Below are 26,107 nucleotides of genomic sequence, written 5' to 3' on the forward strand. Positions count from 1 at the left end.
TTAAAAAAGAGTTAACAGATGGAATGTCATTAAAAAAATGAGACAAGAATAATTACTGCACGATTTTATCTAAAATATTACGCTGAATGTCGAATTTTACGACTGATAAGTTAAATTACCTCCCATGAAGCACTATGCGTGGGCTTGTCTGATAGGGTTAATCAAAACATTCTCAAAGGAACGCACTGCGGAGCCCAACATTCGGAACCCAAAGTGGAGCCTGAATCATAATTTAAGGGATTGACAGGATGGTATAGCATAGTGCTGGGTGTCCGCACTACTCTGCAAGGAAATGTGACTCAGAAAATAGTTAATTAATTAAAGTAAGTTATTTATGAAATCATTTTGAACGGAAGAGCGCGTAGAAAAATACAAATTCAAAACCATAGGGAAGCGTCCTCTAATTTAGAATAATCTTCTGTAATTTACATATAGAATGTTGTTTTAGATATTCTATGTGTCTAATTATTTATGCTAAAGTAAAATTGTAAATATTATAGCTTGTATAGATTTTCACATATTTGCTGAATGCAGCTCAGAGCCTTGGGATAAAACATTTTATATTACAGGGGTAAAGTTTTAGAGAAAAATCGATCGGTTTTTTTTCTTCCTCGTGCTATGAAAAACCGGCATGAAAATTTTACATTGCGCATACAATGAATCGGTAAAAACCGTTATTTTACCTAGTAAATTTGACAATCATGGAATGAAACTGGGCGAGGTATGATTATTTTGAGATAGAGACGAGACTTTTTTTATCAAATTAATTAGAAATACTGATGGCTCTAGACATCGTCTTTACTTGAATCGTGTGTCAGAACTTCTTATCGTCTTCCCTCTCACAAAATTGCAGTCACGGCGTGGCAGTGTTCTGTTAGAGTACATATTATGGCTGGTATATTCAGATTGTGCAATAAGTGATTAGGGTCTATGATCAGCTACGAATAAACAGTTGCCTGCGTTTATAAACCAAAAACCTCCAAATATGGTGTAAATCATCCCACAAAGTCAAATAAAAGATGGTCAACTCCCGAAAAAAATATGAAAATGCCAAGTAAAGACATCATTCATTCTTTACTAACAATAAATGCAACACGAAAACAACTTTCAAACAGAGGGTCGAATATCTCTGAACACGACTTTGGTTGATAACTCACGACCCACCAACACACCCACTGTGACTCGAGGTGAATATTTTGAAGTTTAATTTAAAGTTGAACTTCTTTTTATCGGGCTGCATTATGTTTGATGAAATTACCTTTCTCCCGATCACTTTTTATCCGGTTTTTAGACGATAGCTATTTCGATGTTAATCATCATCATCAGGTCACTTCGACTTCGATTTGGTAAACACTAACAGTCACATCTTATATTATTAAAATTTACTAAAATTTACTAAAAAACACTTTTAAAAATACTCGTGGGTGCACCCACGTGTTCGCATGAATATGGTAAATAGGGGCAATTTCAGCAAATGACAATATGATGAGAGAAAATCGCATGACAGAAACCAGTCCATATCATGCATATATTTTCAGAATACGCAAGAAATTTCTTTGGAGTGTTTCCGACTACCCTTATTTTTTCAACAATCATGGCGGCGGTGACCATCATTCTATTGTTGGAAGTTTATGCTGAATTTGTTGCATCATCATCGCTAGGGATGCTTGCGCAAGGGCCTGCGATGAGTCAGTCCCATATTAAAACAGAACTTACGAAGTACGGAATAATTCCAGATGTCATAGACAATGCACCTGTACATGTCTTAGAGGTATGATCCAAATTTTAAATTTGATAAAAAATGAAAACTGGAATGAAACACTATTTTATAAAACACTGAACAAAATTAACAAAGATAAACAATAATTGGACGGATTTAAACAGAAAGGAACCGAGCCACATCGGGATCGAACCGAGAAAAAGAGGTTTAAAGTTTGGCTCCTGCATAAGACTCAATGTAAAAGATAAACTTCAAGTTCAATTTCTGCAAAATTTGCTCCAACAAAAACTTTGAATTTTTGGTGATATATAGTAGAGCAGTGGTTGAGTTCAAAACCACTCATAACTCAATTTTTTCCAAAATGTGGGTTTGGTTCCTTTCTGCTTAACTCAGTCCAATTGAGTTGAGTGCAAGGCATCTAACTTTTAAAGTAAACTAGAGATGTTTCGACTGGTGACTGTGGCTATTCATTAGAGGTTTAAACAAAAATGAAAACCTTAAAAAACTAAAATGTTGGTTTTGCGCAAGTTTATAGAAAAGGGGAAAGTCCTAGAATAGCCCGCCCAACACGAAATATTGCAGCAATATTGCAGCAATATTGTCAATATTGAAACAATATTGTCATGTAAATATTTCCTTAAATACACTGCAGAAATATGTTGACAATATTGCTAAAATATTTCATGACAATATTGTAACAATATATTTATAAAAATGTTTTAAATATATTTACAAAATATATTTATGTAATTACTTTTAAAACAGTTTGTAAAATATATTTACAAAATATTTTAAAATTATTTTAGAAATATTAGTTTAAAAATATTTGTTTAATATTATGTTAAAAATATTTTATAAATATTTTTGTAATATTTAAAAATTAATTGCTAAAATGGCAAAAAATGGTTTGCGATTTCTGCAATTTGCTTTTTTTGCTAAAATGCCCACCCTCGTGGCGAGAACGACAAAACAATTTGCAAAAGTGGTAATTTTATTGTGCGAAAATGGCAAACTATACTTTTGCGAAATTAACATTACTAGTTTATGCTATTATGGCTAAAATTTTTGCTAGATTTTCAAAATGTTTGCCAAATTAGCGTATGGTTTTGCTCTGTTTACCAATTATTTTGCGGAACTTACTAAAATCAATCGCTAGAAAAAAGAAAGGGGGGGGGGGAAGAAAAGACAAAAAGAAGGGAAAAAAATAAATAACATAACATAAATACATCGACATAAATTCAAACTAGGAAAAAGCTCAAATAATTAAAACTGGAAAAAGACGCAATTATAAAAAACAGTAATTTGGTAAAGAAAAAAATGAGAGAGAGTTAAAAAAAACGAAAATTTGTAATACATGAATAGGAATATGTTGAGTACAATTAATAAAGAATTTGAAACACAAATTACAGGATGAAATAAAAAATAATAAATAAATAATAAATAATAAATTCTGGTAAAATATTATAAGAATCCGTCAATAAACAAACATATTACGGACTCAGAGGCCTGCGATAGTTAAGAGATTGAATTTACGGGCCCATCTACATCAAGCCTGGCTGGTCTGGTGGTAAAGTACTGGACTTCGGATATCAACTCCACCCCGAGGCGTGGGTTCTAATCCCGACTAGGACGGCGCGGATTTTAAGGTCAGTAACAACTCTACGATCCACAACCTGGACGCATGTGTACATTAGAAAGAAAATTAGTACCAAAGACGTCTCCTAGAGTGCGCGCACACGGATATGGAATATGATAACCTCATCGCAAGTAAATATTTTTAAAATATATTATCAATATTACCTTGACAATATTGCTGCAATATTGTCAGGGGGGCGGACAACAAACTATTGCAGCAATATTATTTCGATATTGTTAAAATATTGTTAAAATGTTTTTGACAATATTTCAGCAATATTTTAAAATATTTCCGTGTTGGGCGGAGGGAAGTCCTAAAGAAACTGGTTTTAGTAAAGGACTTATTGGGGCAGTCAAGCAGTTTTATGGGGGGCTTTTGCTAGAATCAAGTGCCAAGGAAGGCTTTCAGATGGTTTTTTTTGTCACCAAGGGGCTTCAGCAGGGATGTTGTCTGTCACCGACGCTGTTTAAGATATATCTAGAGCACGTTCTGAAGGAATGGAAAAGAAAGTGTGCCGGCATGGGCGTCCCTCTAAATGACCAAGAAACACTTTTCACGCTATGCTTTGCTGACGACCAGGTAGTCATAAGTCAAGATCACGATGACGCGGAGTATATGACCCGTAAGTTGGTGGAGGAGTATACCGCAAATGGGGCCTCGAGGTTAGTGTCCGTAAGACAAAAAAGATGTCAGTCGGAGGTGCTCAGCAAAGCATAGTCCTGGAGGATGGTCAACATATAGAAAGTTGCGAACAATACAAGTACCTGGGGGTGAACCTGACTTCGGATGGGAAGCTGGATCAGGCCATTCGGGACCGTAATCTTCTAGGAAGGAAAGCCATCGCCATGCCAAATAGGATCCTTTGGGACCAAAGGATTTCCAAAGACAACAAGAAGAGGATTTATAACTCGGTTGTCAAGCCTATTATCACCTATGGCAGTGAAGTGTGGCAGTTGAAGAAGCGGACCCAAGAAATGCTCAAGGCGACCGAGATGGATTTCTGGCGAAGATCGGCTGGAATCTCGAGGAGAGAACGTGTCAGGAATGAACGTGTCCGAGAGATAATGGGCGTTGAGGGGACGATTGTGCACGATATCATGACCAAGCAATTGGTATGGTATGGGCATGTGCAGAGAATGGCTGATACCAGGTTGCCGAAGAAGGTGTTGGAGTGGGTCCCCCCAGGTAGGCGACGGAGAGGGCGTCCAGCCAAACGGTGGGTAGAGGGCATCCATGAAGAGATGGAGAGATGCCAGCTTCCGGAGGATCTCTACCATGACAGATTCCTGTGGAGAATAGGCGTCGCAGAGCGCCCTAGCGCGCCGTAGAAGCGGTTCATACATACACATTATAGAAAAAAAGGACCTCAACACATGTTACACAAAAACAGATCGAAAAATGATAACTCCGCAATGAAATATCTTGCATCATGAAACACTAATAAAACACTACTATATTCGATGCATGAGTTTTCACTAAGTCATTATTTGTTTGGCTTACCTCAAATAAAAAAATAAATAAATTCTGAAAAAATAATTTCTGACTTAAACAAGTATCACAGTATGATAATAAGCAGTATATCCTCCGTGAGCCTTCGTGTCTGTAATTTTTATCTCACTCACAACAAGAATAAATTGAGATCCAATTTTTTTTATGTTTTTTCGGTCCGAGGTGGAAATCTTTCGGTAGAATCTAATAAGTTCAAAATCTTATATCAAGTTTCTAGGTGAGTATAGCTCTGTGCTTACTGATGCGCGCGGTTTCGCTTGATTTTGTCAATGCTCAGAAGTGAATAATGTAAATATTTACAAATTTGATATACGTGTCATTTCTCAACACCTTTGATTTTAGGTTACCTATGGAAATCTCGACGAAGTTTATTTTGGAGAAAAAATGGACACACGCGCTTGTAGCCCACCACCACACACCGTACTTTGGCCTTCAGATGAAAAAAAATTTTACACGTTGCTGATGATTGGTAAGTACAAATGCCTTCAGTTGTTTATTCAGTTAAAATCCGTGCCAAATTAGTTTACGGCACTTTCAGGTTACGACGGAAGATTCGCCATCTTGGTTCTTGCATTTACTTTCAATGCTAACCTGACGTCACGAGATCTTCTGAAGCACACTAAAAGTGCGTAAATTTATTTGGCATTGACTCTACGACGAAAGATTGGTTCTTAGTGATGGATTGGTGTCTCTTTTTTCGACTTACTTCAAAATTCAAAACTAGAAACATTATTTAAATGGGAGTCGATGGCACTTTAGTGTCTAGTTTCAATTTCTTTGAAGAATAACAGTAAATTTTAGCTTCAAATAATATCAAGACAACGCATGAGGATGTCTACCCAAACAAAGATTTAAAAAATACTGTCTCTTCTTGTTACCGTCTCTGTTTTCGTCACGGGTAAATTTTAAATGAGGAAATATAAATCAACGCAGAAAAAGACCACGCCACGGAGGCTGAGCCACTTCAGCAGTCTAATGGATACCCCCAGTTTTCTGCATCCTGCGGTCTCATCAAAATTGTGTGTCTTGGAACCTATATTTATCATTTCCTGACGAAAGAACGTAATTTCATATAAGGATGCAAAATTGACTGAGATAATTGAATGTTTACAAGAATTTACCTGATGCAATTTTTTGGAGAAAATTATCTGAATTTTGATTGAAGTCAGATGAGAAAATTAGTTAAATTTTCATTCAGAATTGCCCTAAATCCTCCGGTAGAAGAGGAGGAATGAACAAAGTAATTTCTTCTCTAGATCCTGATAAACCGTCACGTGCGAATCCATCTGAGCGCGAGTTTTTGCACTGGCTCGTAGTCAATATTTTAGATGACATGGTACTTAGTGGAGATGACATAGCCGAGTACGTCAGCCCGGTTCCAGAGCCAGGCTCAGGTAAATTTTTTTGCTCCTTTTATGTTAAAGCTGTTTTGTCCGTAGTGATTCAAACATTCGCAGCTATGAGTTTGTTAAACACGAAGAGTAAAGAAGATCGACAATGAAAGTCCGCGACAACATTTCTGGTTCACGGTATCTCAAAATCTCCGTTACTATTTTATTTTTTTAAAATAGAGCTGACAAATCGACACCATTCCCTCGAAGAGTTTTACTGCGTGGAAAACTCGCTCCGGGACAGAAAACGGGCTTCTGTAGCCCGCCCCAAATGATTCGAAAGAAGGGAAGAACTAAGTAGTTGTAGTGACCATCTGGCTTGCTGGCCACTCCAACTCACTCACACACACACAAGATCTAGAATTACCAACCCAAAGGGGTAGCTTTACAAGAAATACTTACATTTTCACGGGGAAACCGATTGATGCGAACACGAAGTAGCAGAAGATTTTACTCTAGTGCTCTTCAGAGGGGGAACCTGATTGGCAGTTACGGCCTCCTCCACCCCCTGGTTGAGGGTGTCGGGACCTCCAATCAGAGTCTCTCTGCTTTGAGCGGGAAATTTGGTTTGCCGGTCAGCTAACGTTACACCCTGAAACTCCGCAGAATTTCCTTCGCACGGAAGAAAAATAATCACGGTATGTAGTTTTTAGAATTGCCACGGAATAGTTTCCCATCCAAAAAATGAAGTATGAAAGGAGGTCTGCAACGTCGCAAAGTGAGTTACGCGATTGCAGCCGAAAGGCTGTACACAAAAAAAGAAAAATTTGACGAAGAAAGAAAAACTTAGAAATTCCAACGGTGAAAACCGTTCCAAACATCATTTTTTAACAAATTCGGTAAATTTTCTCTGATATTCGCTTTTCGTTTACTTCTATTCACGTTGGCGTGATTAATTTAATTTGTGAAATCATATTATTCATTGGTTTTCGCGATATTCGCAAAACTACGGACTTTTGATTAACAACATTATCAAAATATTTGTAAACTGAAAAAAATTCATTTGAGATGGAATAATTCATTTTGGATCATTAAAGAACCTCCATGTCCACGATTTTACGTTTTCTGAAATTTTAACACTAGTTACTAAGTATATTTAAATTTCACCGATTTAGTCTCCTTTTACTGCAATGATACATTAAATTATTTTTCTATACATTTTCTAGGGCCTCACAGGTATATTTTCTTAGTCTTTGAACAGCCGAAAGGAAAAATCAATTGCACGGAACCGTTTTCGGATATTTAGTGAGTATTGCCTATTCAGATTTCGTTTTAACCAATAATACTCAATTTTGAGCAAAGTAATATGTCCTCTTGGCTTTGCCGCCACTGCAGTTTTGACCGCATAGTTTGAGGGCTCTAGAGGCAGGATTGCTTGTAGGAAATAAATACTTTTAAAAGAGAATTAAAAATAGAGAAGCGGTTGGAATTTAACTAAAGAAAAGGAATTCAAATCAACAAAAACATCCAAAGAAGGAAGGTAAAGAATAACTTTGAAAGCTTAAAATAGAGCGAAATCACATCCGAGCGAATTTCGATTTCAATATAAACTGGAATGAAACAACGTACAAATTGTTAAATTTAGATGTGTGCACAACTGTCGCACAAACTTGCAAACCAGTCATTCCTCTTCATCCATGCTCTAAATGTTACTGGACCAGGGAATCCCGTTAAAGCGAACTTGTAGTTTCGAAAACGCCTTCAACTGAGGCGTGATACCGCACGCATTCCGGAGAGTTCAAATAGTTGTATCCTTGCGCCGTGGCAATGCAATGCGACGGTATGGAAGGTAAAAATCTAAGTAGCTTCCCCGCTTGTCTTTTCGGCTTTCCTTTGCCGTCACTGCAGTTTTGACCGCATAGTTTAAGGGCTCTGGAGGCAGGATTGCGTGTAAGGAAATAAATAATTTTTAAAGAGAATTAAAAATAGAGTAGCGGTTGGAATTTAACTAAAGAAAAGGAACTCAAATCAACAAAAAAAATCCAAGAAAGGAGGGTAAAGAAAAACTTTGAAAAGCTTAAAATAGAGCGAAATCACCTTCAAGCAAATTTCGATTTCAATATAAACTGGAATGAAAACAACGTACAAATTGTTAAATTTAGATGTGTGCAAAACTGTCGCACAAACTTGCAAACCAGTCATTCCTCTTCAATCATACTCTGAATGTTACGGGACAGGGGAATCCCGTTAAAGCAAAATTGTAGTTTCGAAAACGCCTTCAACTGAGGCGTGATACCGCACGCATTCCGGAGAGTTCAAATAGTTGTATCCTTGCGCCGTAGCAATGCAATGCGACGGTATTGGAAGGTAAAAATCTAAGTAGCTTCCCCGCTGGTCTTTTCGGCTTTCCTATTCCGCTCTAATTATTTTGAGAGAATTACAGACTCGCTTTCCTAAACCATGTGTACTTAAGGTCCTCGCAGTGGTGTAGACAAGGGGGAAAATTTTGGGGGTCTGGACGCCCTCCCCCCTTATCCTCGTGAATTGTACATTTTTTACTTTTGGAGGGCAGACATAAAATATTATCCGGGACGTACACAAAATAATGTAAATTTACCATCACGTTTTTGAATGGACCCTCCCCCCCCCCATCCTCTAAAAAATTCCTAGCTACGCCACTGGGTCATTGCACAATCGTTACGGATATAAATTTCGAAAATCACACTCTTCGGCAATGTCGCAGTGATGACACCAAAGACGAATCGCCTGAAATTCAAGATTTGTTACTTTTTTTCTTTTTTTTTTTTGTGCGTGTGTGTCGGGTGGTTTCTGTGTTTCTGTGAAGGCTATTTTTCACTTAACATGAACATCCATTGAGTATGAATCCATCCATTGTAGCCATGGGTTGTGGTCAATAACTTTAAAACGCCTACAATTTCTTGTGCATGCAACATATACATCTCTTGACCATGAATAGTTGCGTCCAGGCGTCGGCATTAAAAAAACTAGAGCTCCTTCACTAATGAAAGTGATGATGGCTCCCTTTGTCATGATGAGGCATGTTTAAATCACCGCATATGTATTACGTTCTTGACTAAAAGAAAAAGGGATTCGAATATTATTGATACAACTGAAGAAAATAAAATTATACATAAAATTAATAGAATGGCTACTTTTTGCTGCAATATTTTTCGGATTTTACAGATCATTTTGCATTTTTTCCGATTTAATGCTCGAATGTAACTTGAGATACGCACGAATCAAATCCCATGGAAAACTTACAACCAAGATTGTCTGTGCGCGACAAATAGTGTCACATTTCCGGAGACTTTGTCGACAAAAATTGACGAAGTTCACATTTGCGATAGCCTTGCGGAAATGATACTGATAGTAATTCTGTTTGGGAACGTTATACGATAGGTATGCACTCTTCCTTTATCGCTCGGAATACATGTCATTGGAAGATGAAAGGCGGACTCAACAGTTACCACAGGTTACCATCCGGTTTTTGGCTATGTGTTATTGTCGCCTTGTTATTTGGACAGCGGGCCGATTATTGAAATTTATAGACACAGCTATGGACAAGGAAGACAAAAGGGACATGGAGGGATAATATTGGTAGGAGCAGGTGGTTGCAATGGACGAAATGAGGCAACCCACGAGAAGCCCCATAGTAAGTCCATCATTTTCTCCCTCAGTCTTTATAGAACCACCCATTTCAAACTATAGGATTGCTCTATACTTGCCCTATGTCTTCTTTGCTTATCACTTTGTCTATCAATTTCAATAAGCAGCTCGCTGGTTTTTTGGCGAATGATCTTGAAAGTGCGCGGTACTAGGTGCAAAACATTTCAGTAATAAAAAAAATATTTACGGACTATTTTAAAAAATTAGAATTCAACTATTGACTAATACATAGACAGTTTAGATTTTTAAGGGTATTGTTACTAGGTGTTGTCACGATAGCATACTTATCAAATGTGACCGCGCCAAGAAATAAACAAATACGATAAATCTGATCAATTATTTATTGTTTATTATTTGTTCCAGTCATGATGAACACAGAAAGAAGTTCAACACAAAAAAATTCGCTCATAAGTATGGATTTGGGACCCCAGAAGCTATGACCTTTTTCATCGGCGAACGGTTTTTCAATGAGACCACAACAGAGTCCTCTGAAGATTACGAATATTGATTTGTCAGTTTACAAGTCTCAAGAATGTAAAATTGAATTTTAAATATAAATCGTTAAAACCAGTAAATTGATCGATCCTCGGTTTGGAACAACTGCTATGCAAACGGTGTCCAGTTACCTTCACAGGAGGAGGGAAGAACGTTAAATTCGCCATCTTCCGGCCAGGGTATCTCAAGCGTCATTTACGCTTAGACACTGTGTTGCCAGATTTTTCAATTTCATTTTAATGTTTTCTTTAAAACTTTCGCATATACTTTTAGGCAAATTTCGGGAATTAAGCTTGATGACAAAATAAATATCAGGTAAAATTTTCGATTGATTCGCTAGAGGCTCATTAGTTTTTCCGTAAAAGATTAGACAAATTTGAGAGTTATGGCAACACAGTGCCTAAGCAAACATGGCTTTTGCGATACTTTGACCAAGAGGTGGCGAAATATGATTCGATCGCTACGCACATTTTCTCCATTTTGATATTGATGTGTAAAAAACAGCGTAAGTGTGGAATTATGTACAGTGAAATAAACTGTATTTGCATTTTAAGAGATGTGCATAATTTCTTTCCTTTAAAAGTTCTGATTATTAGAGGAAATTACTCCACGGATATTTTATTTTTCAATTTTATGTAAACTAGAGAGGAAAAAAAAACTAATATTGGTAATTACATGGAAATGAGATATTGAGGTAGGTAATGTATTTGATGATCAAAATGGTGTTTGAATGAGATTATCATTTAAAACAGACACCATTTCCAATTTCTTTCTTTAAAAGTTCCAAAAGTAGACGAGATCAGATCAGCTTACGCTTTATATTGTGGAATTGCCTAAATGAGGGAAAATAAACCACCAGAAAAATTGTAGTCACAAATCAAAGAAACTGTTCATAAAATAAGAGGCAGTTCTTTTATGGTCGTGGAATTTTATCATTTGAGTTTTCTTTTTAACTTTAAATCATAATACATTTGGATTTAGCTGGTGAATGGAAAAAATGAAAAAAAAAAAATCAGATCATGGCTTGGGGCTGTATTCTATAAGATTTTTATAAACTTCACAAACTCTAGGCGTTTCCGGTCACATGAATAGGAGTGGTTGCTTTTGAGGTTGTTGAATCTCCATCCAGAAATTTTTCCCCGAGAAAAAAATTCACCGCAAAAGGAGGTCCAAACTCATATTTCTTCGCGAACTCTTTTGTGTTGAAATTTTGTCTTGAATCGTTCTGACTGGAATAAAAATATAGGAAATAAATTGGCATATCATATGCACATCTATTACTGGACTATAGGCCTCGGTAAAAATGTCTGCTCCTGAATTGGACCGCGTTCAGCAGAAATGAACCAAACCATATCAGCTATTGCCACATTTACCTAGAAAATTTAATTTTTTACAAGAGAATGTTTGAGCGAATTTCTTTGAACATTTAAAAAAAATGCTTCATACTATGCAAAAAATTCACTGAATTTTTCACAAAAATCCGCACAACCCTTTTAATGTTAAAAATTAAATTGCCCAATTGAATTTGGCAGTAGCCGATGTGGCTCGGTTCCTTTCTGCTTAACGCGGTCCAATTGAGCAAATACGATTGCGGACTCTTTATCCCACAGTTTTGATAGTTTTCTTTTGCTTTATGTTTTCACATTGATTCAGCTGTTTCAGTATTAATCTACAAAAATACTAGTCTACAACGCATGATGGCAACAATATGTTAATAAAAAACAATTATTAAATAAATAAAAAAAAAAAAAAAAAAAAAAAAAAAAAAAAAACGCCAATGGCTGCTAAACGACTGATAGTTTATCGACTACCTGGCACGAGGGCGTAACTACATTCGGCGATGGACCCTGTCCTCCATAAAATTCAAAGCTTTTCCGGGCTCATCTCAATTTGTAGTTACGCCTTTATGTCAGCCAAGCGGTAAATTAATACATCGGAATTTCTGTGTAGTTGTAAACAAAAATCAATGAAACTCTCTTTATCTGAGTTTATTTTAAGACTACGATGTTTTCATTAAATGTACTATACGCATTTTCATTTGATAACTCAACGGTCAAAGTCAAAAAATTCCTTTGAGTCATCTCTCCACGCTGAATTTGAGTTTGCTCACCAGCTTGTGGATCAATTGGTGGCAAAGACTTATGAAGGGGCTCTTTCAAATTTTCCATCCATAAACCTCTTAGTAAGGCTAAAATAATTATTCCTAGATTTAGTCTTCAGAGTATCATTTGGACTGCACTTTGCAATGTGGATCTATAAATTCTGACTCATCTGAAAAAACACGTACATGCATAGGGAAAATAATGGCAATTATGCTGTTTTTAAATCGGGTCGGACTTTATAGTTCCTTATTGCAAAATGTAGTCCATTTATGACTGTACATCGACTAGGTTCAAATAAGAATAGTGCTTTTGCTAGGAGGAAAAAAAATGGACTCACAAGACATCACTGTAAGGCTCCTTGGACTTGATTTTACCCGTTGGCTGTTCGTACACAACATAAATAAACCTGTGAGGACCTGAAACACAAGTAATGTTACACATGTATACTCGTGTTTATAAATTTACAATGTCAATAGTCTGCGTATTTCGTCTGTCCCCGGACTATGGAGCGTAAGGTAATCTTAAGGTTGTAAGATTTGGCGCAAACGATTCAATTTTCACACTTGTGCAAATTTCTGTCCAAAATTGTTTGATTTTCCCATGCGATCAGGAAAAAATCAGTGAAATTTGCAGTTAGAAATGCCTTAAATTTTACAAGTAAAAATATAACTTTCGAAGGGAAATTCGGTGCCACTGAAATGCGATTACGTTCTATCGTAAGAGTCACGACGATTTGGACGTATTTCTGCCAAACGGAACTATGTGCCTTGAGACATGAGCCCCGAGACCCATAAGAATAGATGCATGACAGGGCTCACGTCATGATGCAGATAGTTCCGTTTGGCAGAAATACGTCCATTTTTGACTTGAGTGTGCGGTACAACGAAGTAAAGGTCTCACTTGTTATTTTAACATACATAAAGTATTAAGCTGTGTCATCTTAACACTTCACACTAAGAAATATCACTCTATCATTTCGCTTCTTGAGCTTGTGAAAATGCAGTTTGTTCCTTTGAGGTGATTATTTAATACGTCACTCTTCAGCAGGAACCATTTTTTCTTGTATCTTTCGTTTAAGTGGATAATTTAGTTCAGGAAAAAATAAATAAATAAAAATGCTCGTTCACCAGTTCCCGGGTCCGGTTCAGGAGGGCGATACTCGGCAATTGTGTGTCCAAGTAATCGTTTGTGCCCTGGAATATTGACCAACAGCCAGAGTAAAAATTCTCTGTCGGTAGGATTCAATCGGGATGGATGATCTGGATCTAAAATTGAATATAAAAGCAAACAATAAAAGAAAAAAATAACATGGATTCCCTTTTAAAAAAGACGGAATGTTCAGGAATTGGTTATTCTTCGTAAGGTAGGGAAATGACCAATACAAGCATAGTAGGGGCTGATTGTAGGATATTCTCCGTTATTTTCCGAAATCTTAAACTATTTTGTGTTCTAAGTCGTTGTTACAGGAACACCAAGGGACCTCAAATGAGACCCATTCTCTTAAAATTATATAATATAATCTCTTTTTTACAGTTAACGTCATATAGTTTTATCTAGGTACAATTAACACCGTTTGCCGTTACAATGACTCCGAAAAACTAGTTTCGTACCTGCTTCGCATCCATTTTAGCCTAAAATTTTTAGGCTTCGATCGCCATCTGTGGCTAGTTTGAAGCCGTGTTGTGACGGATCTAGTCAGCCAAAAAGTATTTGCCACTGCTTACAGCTGCTAACTTCCCGTCATCACATACGTATCATCTTAAGCCCCTCTTCCTGAAGAAGACTTTTCATATTGGGCACGTGTAACTGTAAGACATTTTCTGATTACTTGGATTATAATTATTTTTTAATGTATTTCATAATTTTAAAATGCTTCATATCGCCTATCTATAGCTCATTTTTAATGAGTATACATTGTAGGGGGCAGGACTTTTGGGCGGGGAAGGGCTCGTTTGGGCGAAAAGTTGGGGGCTTTTGGGCGAGTAAGAAACAGTGCAAAATAGCCTTCCCCCGATTAGGGAGGGGGTCTTATGGGCGAGAGGAAAAAAGGTACCTTTTGAAGGAAATATGTGAATGTGGCAACACCGAACAACATGTTGAATGAAAGAACAGTATGAAACACACTCACCATTGTATGTAGAGTTGAGTAATATAAAAATATCACAGCTGTAGGTGGCTGGTCGTCAATTGATAAAATCTGGATGAGAATTTAAATTTTCTTAGCTTGGAAATGGTGACCTAGGCGCTTGAGGTAAGTCAACCGAGCTTCTCGATCACGTTTGCTCGCCGCGTAAGTATTCCAGGCTTCTATCGCATAATTATTTCGGTCAATTGTCGGTTGTTTAATAGTATTTGTGACATTCATGTTGACGGAAGTTATTTTAGTTAACGTTTCTGCTTGAATCTGACGTAGGACTTCAACCACGTTGTGAATGTTGGGATGGGTATGATAGAATTCTTTATTATAGTTACTATGAAACGATTCGTTGCCATTTGTAGTGCGAGGGCAATTTGACGGCGGTCCGGCCCATAAATCTGGAGGATACTTTGACAAAGTCAAAATATAGTTATTCAGAAGATAATTTGAAAATTCCGTTTGTGTTTCTTGAGGTATGCCGTCAGGAACGATAGACATTAAATCTAGGAAACCACCCAACACTTCGTTTGGCGGTAACAATGGCAAGCCAAAAAAATACCTTAACCATTTACCGACCGCTGAGCCTTTAGTGTTATATTCTCGCAAGAGGAATGAATTGGATTGAATAAATCGGAACCAGGATTGAGATAAATGGAAACGGCAGCAGAGTAACATACAATCTGGGAATTCTGCATGAATAGCGTTATGAGCAGCAGATTCAAAATCAGCATAAAATGTGGGAATGACGAAATTTTTTCCAGTCAGAGAAAGACTCAAATTTTGCAGTTCTCGCCACATTAAACGATACGTTTCGCAGCTCTTAGAGGGTAAGAAACAAAATGCGACTGGAATGTAAAAGCAATTTTTATACACGTGAATTGTATACAACTGGGAAAAATGGTCCGGTGCATATGAGAAAGTCCCATCTCCGAAAAAAAGTTCGCTCACTTGCATCAATTTTAAATTTGATTCACACGTCAAGATTACCATATTTTTGGCTGCATTCACAAAACAGAATTGCTGTCCTTTCACTAAAATTTTGCGTTGTAAATCATACAGCTGACAGTATGCTTCCTGTCTCGATTTTGGTATTGGAGCAGGGAGAGATTTTTTTCTTTCCTTATACATCATTTTCCGAATACCAGGCAATTCTAAATTTGATAATTCACAGGCACCATCTAATAAAAGTTCGCGTCTTATAATCTTACTCGGTTTTTCGATTAAATTTTCGGCCGCTTTCCTTTTGACACTAACTTTAAATTTTTGTTTGGTTATTTCTTCCGACGTGTATGGCTCATGATTATGTTCAACAGCACTAGGTTGGATCACTTTTTTTACAGTTTCGTCAACTAGCACACTTGCCCCGCACTTCTTATTAGCGCACCTGAACCTAATGTTTCCGGACTGTAAAACATTCGATTCCGTTAATTTATACAATTCAATTATAACACACCGTTTGCCGCGAAATGTCCTAAAAACCGATGAAATTTCGATATCCATAACGTGCGAGTTTTAAGCGAAGTCACTGCGCTACTACGGCTAATTACGACGCGGTGAATCGCGGTGACAAACATGGGAAGTCATCCTGATAGCATTCCGTTCTGTTTACCCGAAATCAGTCTCCTTCGTCGTTATCACATGCTCATCTTTCTGCGGCAGGCATAGCTGCCAGATTCACGGTATTTCGGTGACTCGGCCACCCGCCCAAAAAACCTCCCTCATTTTCGCCCAACTTGATTTCATTCTCGCCCAAAATACCTCTCTTTTCAACAAAAGCTCGCCCAAAAGGGTTCTCCCCCATTGTAGTGCTAGTAAGTGGAGTGTTCTAATCGAGGACCATTTTATTTGTCGATGCAATGTAGCTATACCGCTGCTGGAAGAATCGTTTTCATGCGATTGGACTCACCAAAGACAGCATAAAAACATCATTGTTCATAAAAAAGCAATGCAAAAGGTTTGAAAAATTGTTCTTCTTTTTGACAATAGAATTCAGTAACTCTCAATGATTTAATATTTTGAAAGACTACTTACCAACCATCAGTAAAGTGTAAAATTTCTTCGGGTCGGCCGGCCACTTCATTTCTGGCGGAGCACTACAATAATCTGGATTTATTTTATTTCCGAAGTATACCATGTCCTCCTCTCCATAAAGGATCTAAACTTGAATATAACAAAGCTCTATTAACGTTTTCGATTCTTTCTGGATTCTAGAAGGTACTTGAATTATGTATACCGTGAAAGATGAGACGCGTTCATGTATACAAACCATTCCTAACATTTAATTATTAAACTTAAACAGTTGAATGTGAATCTTGGGGCTTGAATACGGACATCTATCTAATAAGTGGTTGATATAGCCCACACACAAAAGACAAGGCTGTATGCTTCCAGTAATTGGACTACATTTTGCAATCAGGAGCTACAATTGTGGGCTCACCTGTAAAAACACCTACACTGTTAAAAAAAACGGAGTGAGACTCAGCACAAGCGCGAGTAAGAACGGGCCCTCACTTCGCCGGACCGAGGAGTCACTCCGACGGAGAATCGGCTGGACGGATTTTGGGTGCCGTACGCATAGAAATCACTTCGACGCCGGACGGATTCGCGGGAGCCGCAAATTTAGGGGTTCGCAGCTAGGGGATGGTGGAAAGGGGTTAATTGTGGAAATAATTTTTGAAACCATGAAAAATAAAAATAATGAAACCGTTGGTACGTAATTTAACCGATTTTGAAGGTTAGAAATTTTCTACCTATTTTGGGAATTGAACCCGGGACCTACCTAACACTAACCGACGACCCTACCGATTGAGCTACAGCGAACGATGCATGGGAGTGACGCAAAAACGGTATTTAACGTCGATTTGAACGGGCCGCTAAGATATTTTCAATCTACCTGGATTTGTCCGAGTATTTAGTTTACTTTACTATATTTTTTAACTATATTTTATCGTTTTACTTTGTTTTATTTCCTTGTTGTCTCTATTTTTTCTTCACTCTATTTTATTTTTTCAAGCACTTCATTTTTTTTTCTTTAATTATTTACTTCTCATTCCTTTACTTTGTTTTATATTTACTGTGATTTCTTTTAATACTTCATCATAATTTTTGGACTTCACTTTACTCTTAAAATTCATTCTATTCTTTGACATCATTTAGTTGTTTCCCTTATTTTATTTTTTTCTTCATCTCCTTGCTCCCTCTAATTATTTACTTCAATTTAGTCTTTGACTTCATTTTATCATATATTTGATTTACTTTATTTTATTTCTTTTCTATTGTCTCTGTTATACCATAATTTCGACTATTCTATTATTTCCACAATTCTATTATTTTTTCTATTTTTTTCTCTTTAAATTTTTCATTTTCATTCTGAGAGTGGTAGGCTTAAAGGGGAGAAGAGACAGTATATAGTGCTAGTGCGAGGGAGAGAAGGTGCGCGTGACTCCGGGCCGTACTGCAGCTCCGGTGCGGAGTGCTTTGACTACACATGCAGCCCGTCTCAGCACCTACGCGCTGAACCGCACTCCCGTGTTCATTCTCACTCCGGATTTTCCGTCGGACGGAATCAACGATTTTTAACAGTGTATCTACATTGGAAAAATAATGACACATATGTCGTCGTTAAAACAAAGTCAGAGATAGCAGATCCTTATTGCAAAATGTGGTCCGATTGATCATTCCAGACATGCTATAATGCATCTATCTTACTTTTCTTAGAGTCCCTTTATACCCAGAGTTACGACAACTCGATTATCAGCTGACTGACAGCCGGCCTTGGCTGGCCATGGAGGCCGTAACGAGTGCACCCTAACGAACGATATTGAGGGATAAGGATCAGGAATCCTGCGATGTCTGTCACACAAAAACAACAACATCAACAAATTGATCAATTAAAAAGAAAATGAGATTGGTTTGTGAATAATTTCTTGATCTATTTTCATTTTGGACCGATGGAAATAACAATTTACTCTTGATAAACCACAATTAGGTAATATTTTCATTGTTCTTGTTCACATACGAGGTACCGCCATCTTGGTGCACTCGTTTCGGCCTCCATGAGCGAGAACCAATCAGAATTGGATTTTTTTTTAGGCCACTTTCAGCCCAACCCTGGCCCAACCAAAAGTGAGTTGTCGTAACTCTGGGTATAAAGGGACTCTAACTTTTCTATAAGAGACTTGAAAACCGGTTTTTTTTATATATAAAACCGTTTTTCATGAACTAAGGAGCATTACTAACAAAACTTGACAAATTTGCAAACAGCTAGAGGATTGCTGAAGAAAAATCAAATGTAAAAAGTAAGACTGAAAGAGAGAAACGCTTTCCGGGAAGCACGATTTTCCACGATCTGATTTACTTCCATCCGTGGCCGTAAGTGAAAAGCCCTTTCTTAAGGGAAGTAAATAATTAATACGTTACAAACCTCTGTGAGGTACTTCGGAGTCTCGTCTATGACATCAGGCATTACACCATACTGAATGAGAAGGGTTTTCATTTCTCCGTGAGATAGAGCGCCTTCTTGAGGGACGTCATGCTCATGGTGATCGCCAGTAGCGTGAATAATTCCGGCGCCCATTGTCAGTATAATAGGTAAAAGTAGCGTCATCCTGATAGGAACGCATGTAAAATTAGTCACTTGGAGAAAATTACTTTACGTTCCTGAGCACCTCATGAAAGTGATCCGACATGGATTGTTTTTTTTTTTTTTTTTTTGGCACATGAAAAACCATACTCATGTGAGATATTCATGCGGTTGCTCAATGAAAAAAGTACTCTCTCAGTAGTTTTATTTATACACTCTTTCTCCCCCTCCACCTCCCCCTCCCTCTCGCCCCACCATCTTTTTACTTCAAATTCAATAGTTACTCTTAACATTTGGTGGCATTATTCAATACTTTTACTCAAACATCATTCAATATGGTAATATAGTTTACTTCACTGTGCACAATTCCAAACTTCCTATATTTCTGAAAAGTTGAAATCAAAATGGAGAAAATGTGCTTTATGCATTTCGTCTCATTCCTTTTAAGGCCTCACTAGCATTGTGCACTAGCACTCTATTTTGTGCTTAGATGCTGTGTTGCAAAATTTCTCCAATTTCTCCAATTTTTTACGCAAAACTAATAAACCAAAATAGGATTACTAGAAAATTTTACCTTATATTTCCTCTGTCATCAAATTGCGAATTCCTAGAGTTTTCCTGGAGGTCCGTGCAAAAATGTGAAAGGAAAAATCAAAAAGAGTTTGAATTATCTAGCAAAATGGCGTCGGAGCGTAAATGGCACTTCTGATACCTTGGCCAGAAGATAGCGATCTTTATGTTCCTCCTTCGTCCTGTAAATGTAACCGGACATTGTTTATGCAGCAGCCGTTTGACTTTTGGCATTATTTTAAGCTAAGGACCACCAAAATTACTGGCTTTGATAAGTTATATTAAAAACGTAATCTTACACTCTTCGACTTGTAATCTACAACCAAAACTACTGCCACGCCATATCAGTAATTTTGTAAGAAGAGAGACAATGAGAAGTCCTCACACACGACTAGAGTAAAGACGATATCTAAAATCAGGATCTCCAAAATTGATTTGATAATAATGTCTCGTCATTATCTCAAAACAATCATACTTTACTATTTTCAATCCATGAGTGTCAAATTTACAAGGTAAAATAATGAATTTTTACCTATTTTTTAAAAAGTGAAATGTAACATTTTCACGCTTGGCTTTTTAACAGCACTAGAAGGAGGAATGAAGCTATAGAAGGACTGGTATCAAATGTTTTTATATTTTAAATCTGTATTATGAAAGGTTGTCCCAAAGCTCAGGGGTGCATTCAGCTAATATGGTAAAATCTATATAGAAAAAATAATATATATCCAATATTACATAATTATGAATAATTACATCTATAGAATATCTCGAACAATATTCCAAAATTTTACCACAGAACACTTTCTTAAGGTTTTGAATATTTATTTTTCTATGCGCTCTTCTGTTTGGAACGATCTTATTATTAATTTACATTAATTACTTCACTATTCTCCGCGGCATTGATTATCCCACAGATGGATTCAGCACTATTTTATACCATTCTGTCATTCAAAAATAATATCTTAAGTTATAAATCAGGCTCCGCTTCGGGTTCAAAATTGTATCCGTAATTTAGGCTCCGTGGTGCGTTTCTCAGATCATGTTCTGATTTACCCTATCAGGCTCTCTCTGACAGGAAAAAGTTGAGAGCGTAAATGTCTCCAAGTTTGTAGGTCCTTGCAAATTCTTTCACGTCAAAATTATTTCTACCATTTTTCTTCACCGACTCTGTGCTAAAAATGTAAATAGAATAATATTATTCTCAAATAAAAAAAAAAAATCTACTGCGCTAAAATGTTATAATCGAATAAACTCTCGTGAGTTGTCGTTTTCCTGAAAAAAAAAAACGTAATTTCATTCCAAGGTTGCTCAAAATTGACTTAAATTAATCAAAAATTTGTTTTTACAAAAATATATACCTGTGCAATATGTGTCCATAATTTACTTGATTTTTGCACGAGATCGGGAAAAATCAGTAAAATTTTCAGTTAGAAATTTCTTAGATTTTCCTAGTCAAAATGCAATTTGCGAGGGAAAATTTGGCAACACTAAAATATAGTTATGTCCTTTCGTGAAGGGAACGACAAATTGCAAGTGACATCAGTGCATGGGAAAGCAATGCAAAATGTCTCAGAGGTTATAAAGCTACCTAGAGTATCAGTGGCTTATCATTGTAATGAGAATATTGCCACTGTCAATCATTCTTAACGGCACGACAATCATGATAGTCATCGTGAGAATTCGCAAAGCAGTACATAGGTGGATTGCAGCGATGAAATGTTATACTTTAAAGTAGCTTCATTGTCACTGATTTTAAAAATCATTACCTTCGAATACATAAATGATCTCTTTTGTGAGGCTATAGGTGTTCTCATCGCCAACAGATGGTTCCAAAGACAATATCAGAAGGAAATGGACAGAAGAGAGATCGGTAAAATTGAGTTAAATAGAAAACGAGCTGAGTTTCGTAAAGATGGAACCAAGAAAAGAGGTTTGAAATATTATTTCGTTACATTAGCACATTTCGTGGCTCAATGTTATAGAGATAAAACTCAACGGTTGTTTCAACATTCAAACGATTTTCTTTCAACTTTAAATATTTAAAAAAAAAGATTGTGCCACTAGTTAAGCCCAAAAATATTCCCAATTTATTTTTGCCCGAGTTGTAATTCGGTTCCTCCTTGTTTAATGTAGTTCATGTAATTCATCGCATATAAAAAATACAAAAACAAAACAAAGAATATTGCATAAATGGATTGCATTTGGCAAAAAGGAACCACTAGCATTGCAATGTTGCTAAGATTGTGCAACTTCTTTTGTCTTGGAGGAAAACCCGATACCTATCCCTTAATAGTTTCTATTTTACTCGCTAAAAACTGTAAATGTAAGACAATTATTACCATTTAAATTTCATAGTTTTTCACAATTTTCCGCAATTTTATTGCAAATGATGAAGTTGCACGATCTTAGCATCACTGCAATGCTAGTGGTTCCTTTTTGCAAAATGCAATCCAAATATGCCTACGTGCAAGCTCGCTCTTAATAAATATGATGTACTTACAAAAGCCTCGTATCTTGGAGGAGTATGAAAAAATTCTGGGATTATTTCGTTCCGAATCAATTCTTTTCGAATTTTTGCTGCCGTTCGTGAGATTCGATCTTTATATCCCAATCTTTCGTATTTGCGGGTGCTCTCGAATTCATCCGCACCTTCCCCTGTATTTGGTGGTTTATCCGTGTATTCATCCGATTCCGCTTGTACTACCAAATTTTTGGAAACTTTAAAAGACGCCCAAAACAGAGTGAGCAAAATCACCTGCTTTGATAAAAATTGTATTCGTAACGTAGGTTTTGACATTTCTTCTGAAAAAAAGTCCATACGTGAATAGTAAATCGATGATGAAACTAAAAAATGAGGTCTCTATTGCTAGTTTATTTAAAGTTTTCACCTCTCCTCCTCCCACCTGCCATGAAAACAAATCGCTTGTACACTTTTCAGACCTTTCTTTAGTATATAGCCGAGGTAGAGCAATAGAAGAATCAATCCATGAGTGAATCCTTGTAAACACACTTGGACAGATAGACATGCTCTTCTGAAACAAAATTTACGTAGTGATGGTCACCATTTTTATTTAAAATTGAAACCTTTTGTATAGCTCTCGGATAACAACAATGCACTTTCAAAAATTGATAAACCCATATCTTTCCTCAAATTTTAATGTAATAAAATGAATCATACAAGAGCTTCATTACCAAGGAATTTGCTGGCTTTGATCTTGCACGAAGTTGCTATATCCCATTCCAGCCACACAATTATTCAACCACTAACGTCGCGCGAAAATAAACGCATTTTTCCCCTTCTTAGTCTTAATGATAAATCGACTGAATATATCAAGTTGCACGTACATTACTCACGCATACTTCTTCTCACACAATTAACCGTCACACTAAAAGTATGTTAAAACACAATAAATGACAAAAAAATCCCATGATTACCGTCATTCCTATTACATCATGAGCTTATGATATCATTCATGTTTCTTATCAAACTAGAGCCTTTATATCACAACACTTATAGAATCAGACTGGCAGGAGAGAGAAGCTGAGAAATTGTGATGTCTTTCAATTCCTCGTAAACGAAGTACCCGAGGTCAATAAATATTACGATACGAAAAAAGTGAAAAATAAAACACTCAATAAACTCTAACACAATGGGTTGATCAGAGGCGTCATTAGTTCGTGTATCAATCGTTTACATGAAGTTTATTGGAAGGAAGTACCACACGAAGGGAATGCACGATCTACAATCGCACAATGGTAAACCATGCATAGATTTTTTTTTAAAATATAAAATCGATTCTGGCACGCTGATCTTTGACAGTATCAAATATTTTCCCTCTGAAGCGGATCGAGAGAATAAATTCCTTTCCATAATTTTTGCGTTTCTATAATATAATGTGGCTTTTGACTTGGGAGAAAGAGAAAGGCTCGTGATTTCTAGCAAATATTCCTTTCTTCCTAATGCGCCGAGATCTCGAACTATCAAATTTTTTCGATTCGTCGGGAATCGAATTGGACAGGATCGGTTCGTCTTGTGATAATTTTGAAAACTCGATTAGCTTGTTTTTAAATTTTAGATTCAAACATGTTTGCAATGAGAAAACCGAATTATAAGTAAAATAAAATACCTGATTTAAATAACTTGATTTTTGCAAAGTTATGGCTCTTTAAATCAGTTATTTTATTTTAAAATTTCGATTGGAGAGATAAAATCAAAAGTATCAGATCCATCATTCAGGAGATCGATTCTGTAGACCCCATCTTTGAACCAAATTTCTTCTCTTTGACCGATTCAGATGGATTCTAAAGAATCTTTCCTCATGCATGCAGCACAAGAATCACCATATCCACGACGCGACGCACAGTGCGGTGTCCTTATGGCGCGTAGAGACAAAAATCATAGCTCGCAGACAAAAGCACATAGAGGGGCGAATTTGGTATGAGAGGTCTTGAACATATAGACTATCGTTAGATGAGGTCAAATTTTGTAAATGACACTTTGAGGAGGGAGGAGGGGGGCGGGAGTTACTGATACTTGAAGGCGAGTGTTTGGGCGGTAGAGACCGAACTCATAGCTCAAAGACAGAAAGACATAGAAAAGTGAAATTTGAATGAGACCTCCTATACTATTTGCTATTGTCGGATAGGCGTATATATGTCCTATGGGATTTTTTTGGAAATTGTAACAAAATAGGTTTTGTACTTTTTGTTCGTCAAAATCTCTCAAAAGTGCTCACTTGGTCGCTGGACTAAGCACTCTGTGGGGCTCTCGAGCAGAGATAAGCAGTGATAGACTTAGAAAGTGACGTGCGTGTAGGGGTGCAGACACAGCGAGCAGTCGACACGCCAGCATGCCTCAGTACTGCTCTAGATTCGTTAGTATACCAATAATGTGTTTTATTTAATATCAGCTCCACGCCGCCTCCCCCGCAAGTTGTTTGCTCACATATCGCTCTTGTGATAAGTCTTGGTTTCATTCTGCGCACCTAGAAGCATTACTCTTGATGCGATATGGTCACTATCGAGATTCGGATAGAAGTCCTCTCATTTTAGAAAATGAGTCACACAGAATCGCGAGTCTTTGTCAACAGTGTCGGCTTTTATCCGCTTTCATTACTACACTCATAAGTGTGACGAATCGGCTGGAAGAAGAGAGAGAAGCGCGTGTTCATGCGAGAAGTTACGTAAGATAGCATGAGCGTCTTGAAATACGTTGACGGTAGGAACGAATAGCGTAGACCTGAAAAAAATACTCTGCTCGATCTCAGAATCAGGACTTTCTAAGCTTAATCAAAGTGGAACATACGCAGACTCTAATGGAACAGAAATGGCATGACGTGAGGTGCATCTGCCATAGTATATGCTATATATTGAATCGTGATCTTGATGTTATGCATAGGGTAGATTAATTATCTTTTGAGCGCAGCACCTGGGAGGGGGAGGAGGACTGTAAAACGTAATTATAGTGATGACTCGAGAGTGTCACGGTCTCACGCGGAGTTCAAAAAGTAGTGCTTTGTTTTTCAGGTCATTGCTGTCTTGTGTGTCAGCACATTTGAACCGGTAGGCTCGGTTACTAAGATGTTCTCTTTTTTACGATTCTTTTGGTTTAAATCCTGTAGTACACAAAATTTTGGGCAACATATGAATAAAAATCAAATTGTACATCCATCAAAGGTTCAACGCCAGGGAGACGGACAAACGTGCTTTGTGAAATTATAATTACGTGGGCTTTTCTGGCGTTTCCGTCTGTAGCGATCATTGTCGACGACGAAACCGTTTAAACTGTCTGCCTATGAATTAGTGATAGCTGGAGATATACTGCATGGATTATCAGCAAGCACGGGCCCTGTCTATCTTACTCAGTTGTCACGCGCATATATGAACATCTGTTTTAAGCATCGTGTCAGTCTAGTAATTATTTTTTTCAATCTTGTTTCAGGAGCACGGAGAAGAATGTCGCGATTGAGCGTGTTGGACCCGTTTTTGCTTTCAGCTGAAGGAACACAAAAATTAGCGTCATTGATAATAACCAGTGTGATCTATACTCTGCACGCGGGGAAAATCTGGTACACTATGTCGGAATATTAGGCGAGGACGACTGCAGATGAAATCGACTTGGAGACTAGATATTCGTTTTTGTGTGTGTTGGAAGATGCGGGTATGGGAGAGGATGGGTGATGGTATTCAGAGTTATCTATAGGGCGTTTTAGATCGTGAACGCCGTCGTGTCTATCGATAATTTTCCATGGGTTAAATGGCAGATCAATCGATTAATCGCTAAATAATCGAACCTTTCGATATTCGCCCATATGGACACATGGTAAAGGATCGATTAG

General features: G+C 37.2%; 2 protein-coding genes across 6 annotated transcripts; one reads left to right on the forward strand and one right to left on the reverse strand.

Moving 5' to 3' along the window:
- Positions 1-167: 167 nt before the first annotated feature.
- Positions 168-10,458, forward strand: LOC109041982 (protein D1). Of its 3 annotated transcripts, none has more exons than XM_072298689.1 (6): positions 168-323; positions 1,539-1,771; positions 5,208-5,334; positions 6,122-6,259; positions 7,423-7,501; positions 10,247-10,458. In XM_072298689.1, exons 2-6 carry the CDS (start codon positions 1,595-1,597, stop codon positions 10,389-10,391), a joined length of 666 nt encoding a protein of 221 aa, XP_072154790.1. In that variant the 5' UTR covers positions 168-323; positions 1,539-1,594; the 3' UTR covers positions 10,392-10,458. The 3 variants fall into 3 exon arrangements, with proteins under 3 accessions (XP_072154790.1, XP_072154791.1, XP_072154789.1); XM_072298690.1 differs by lacking the exon at positions 168-323 and adding an exon at positions 737-879; XM_072298688.1 differs by lacking the exon at positions 168-323 and adding an exon at positions 886-1,187.
- Positions 10,211-22,917, reverse strand: LOC140224309 (protein D3-like). 3 transcript variants are annotated; one of them, XM_072298733.1, is made up of 8 exons: positions 22,270-22,917; positions 20,650-20,941; positions 19,774-19,951; positions 19,041-19,224; positions 16,649-16,772; positions 13,608-13,745; positions 12,818-12,896; positions 10,211-11,607 (listed from the first exon to the last, which is right to left on the reverse strand). In XM_072298733.1, the coding sequence occupies exons 4-8, from the start codon at positions 19,221-19,223 to the stop codon at positions 11,445-11,447; spliced, it is 687 nt and encodes a 228-aa protein (XP_072154834.1). In that variant the 5' UTR covers position 19,224; positions 19,774-19,951; positions 20,650-20,941; positions 22,270-22,917; the 3' UTR covers positions 10,211-11,444. The 3 variants fall into 3 exon arrangements, with proteins under 3 accessions (XP_072154834.1, XP_072154836.1, XP_072154835.1); XM_072298735.1 differs by lacking the exon at positions 20,650-20,941; XM_072298734.1 differs by lacking the exons at positions 20,650-20,941; positions 22,270-22,917 and having other exon boundaries at positions 19,774-20,188.
- Between the last annotated feature and the right edge of the window lie 3,190 nt (positions 22,918-26,107).

Source organism: Bemisia tabaci, chromosome 3 (genome assembly GCF_918797505.1).
Source record: "Bemisia tabaci chromosome 3, PGI_BMITA_v3".
Lineage (NCBI taxonomy): Eukaryota > Metazoa > Arthropoda > Insecta > Hemiptera > Aleyrodidae > Bemisia > Bemisia tabaci.

Coding starts and splice junctions, on each gene's coding strand:
- LOC109041982 (XM_072298688.1), top strand. CDS start 1,088: ATGCAACACGAAAACAACTTTCAAACAGAGGGTCGAATATCTCTGAAC. Junction 1,188..1,538: donor CACACCCACTGTGACTCGAG/GTGAATATTTTG, acceptor ATATATTTTCAG/AATACGCAAGAAATTTCTTT. Junction 5,335..6,121: donor TTACACGTTGCTGATGATTG/GTAAGTACAAAT, acceptor TTTCTTCTCTAG/ATCCTGATAAACCGTCACGT.
- LOC140224309 (XM_072298735.1), bottom strand. CDS start 19,223: ATGACGCTACTTTTACCTATTATACTGACAATGGGCGCCGGAATTATT. Junction 13,746..16,648: donor TTACACTTTACTGATGGTTG/GTAAGTAGTCTT, acceptor ATTCAATTTTAG/ATCCAGATCATCCATCCCGA. Junction 11,608..12,817: donor GAGCCTTACAGTGATGTCTT/GTGAGTCCATTT, acceptor TTTTTATTCCAG/TCAGAACGATTCAAGACAAA.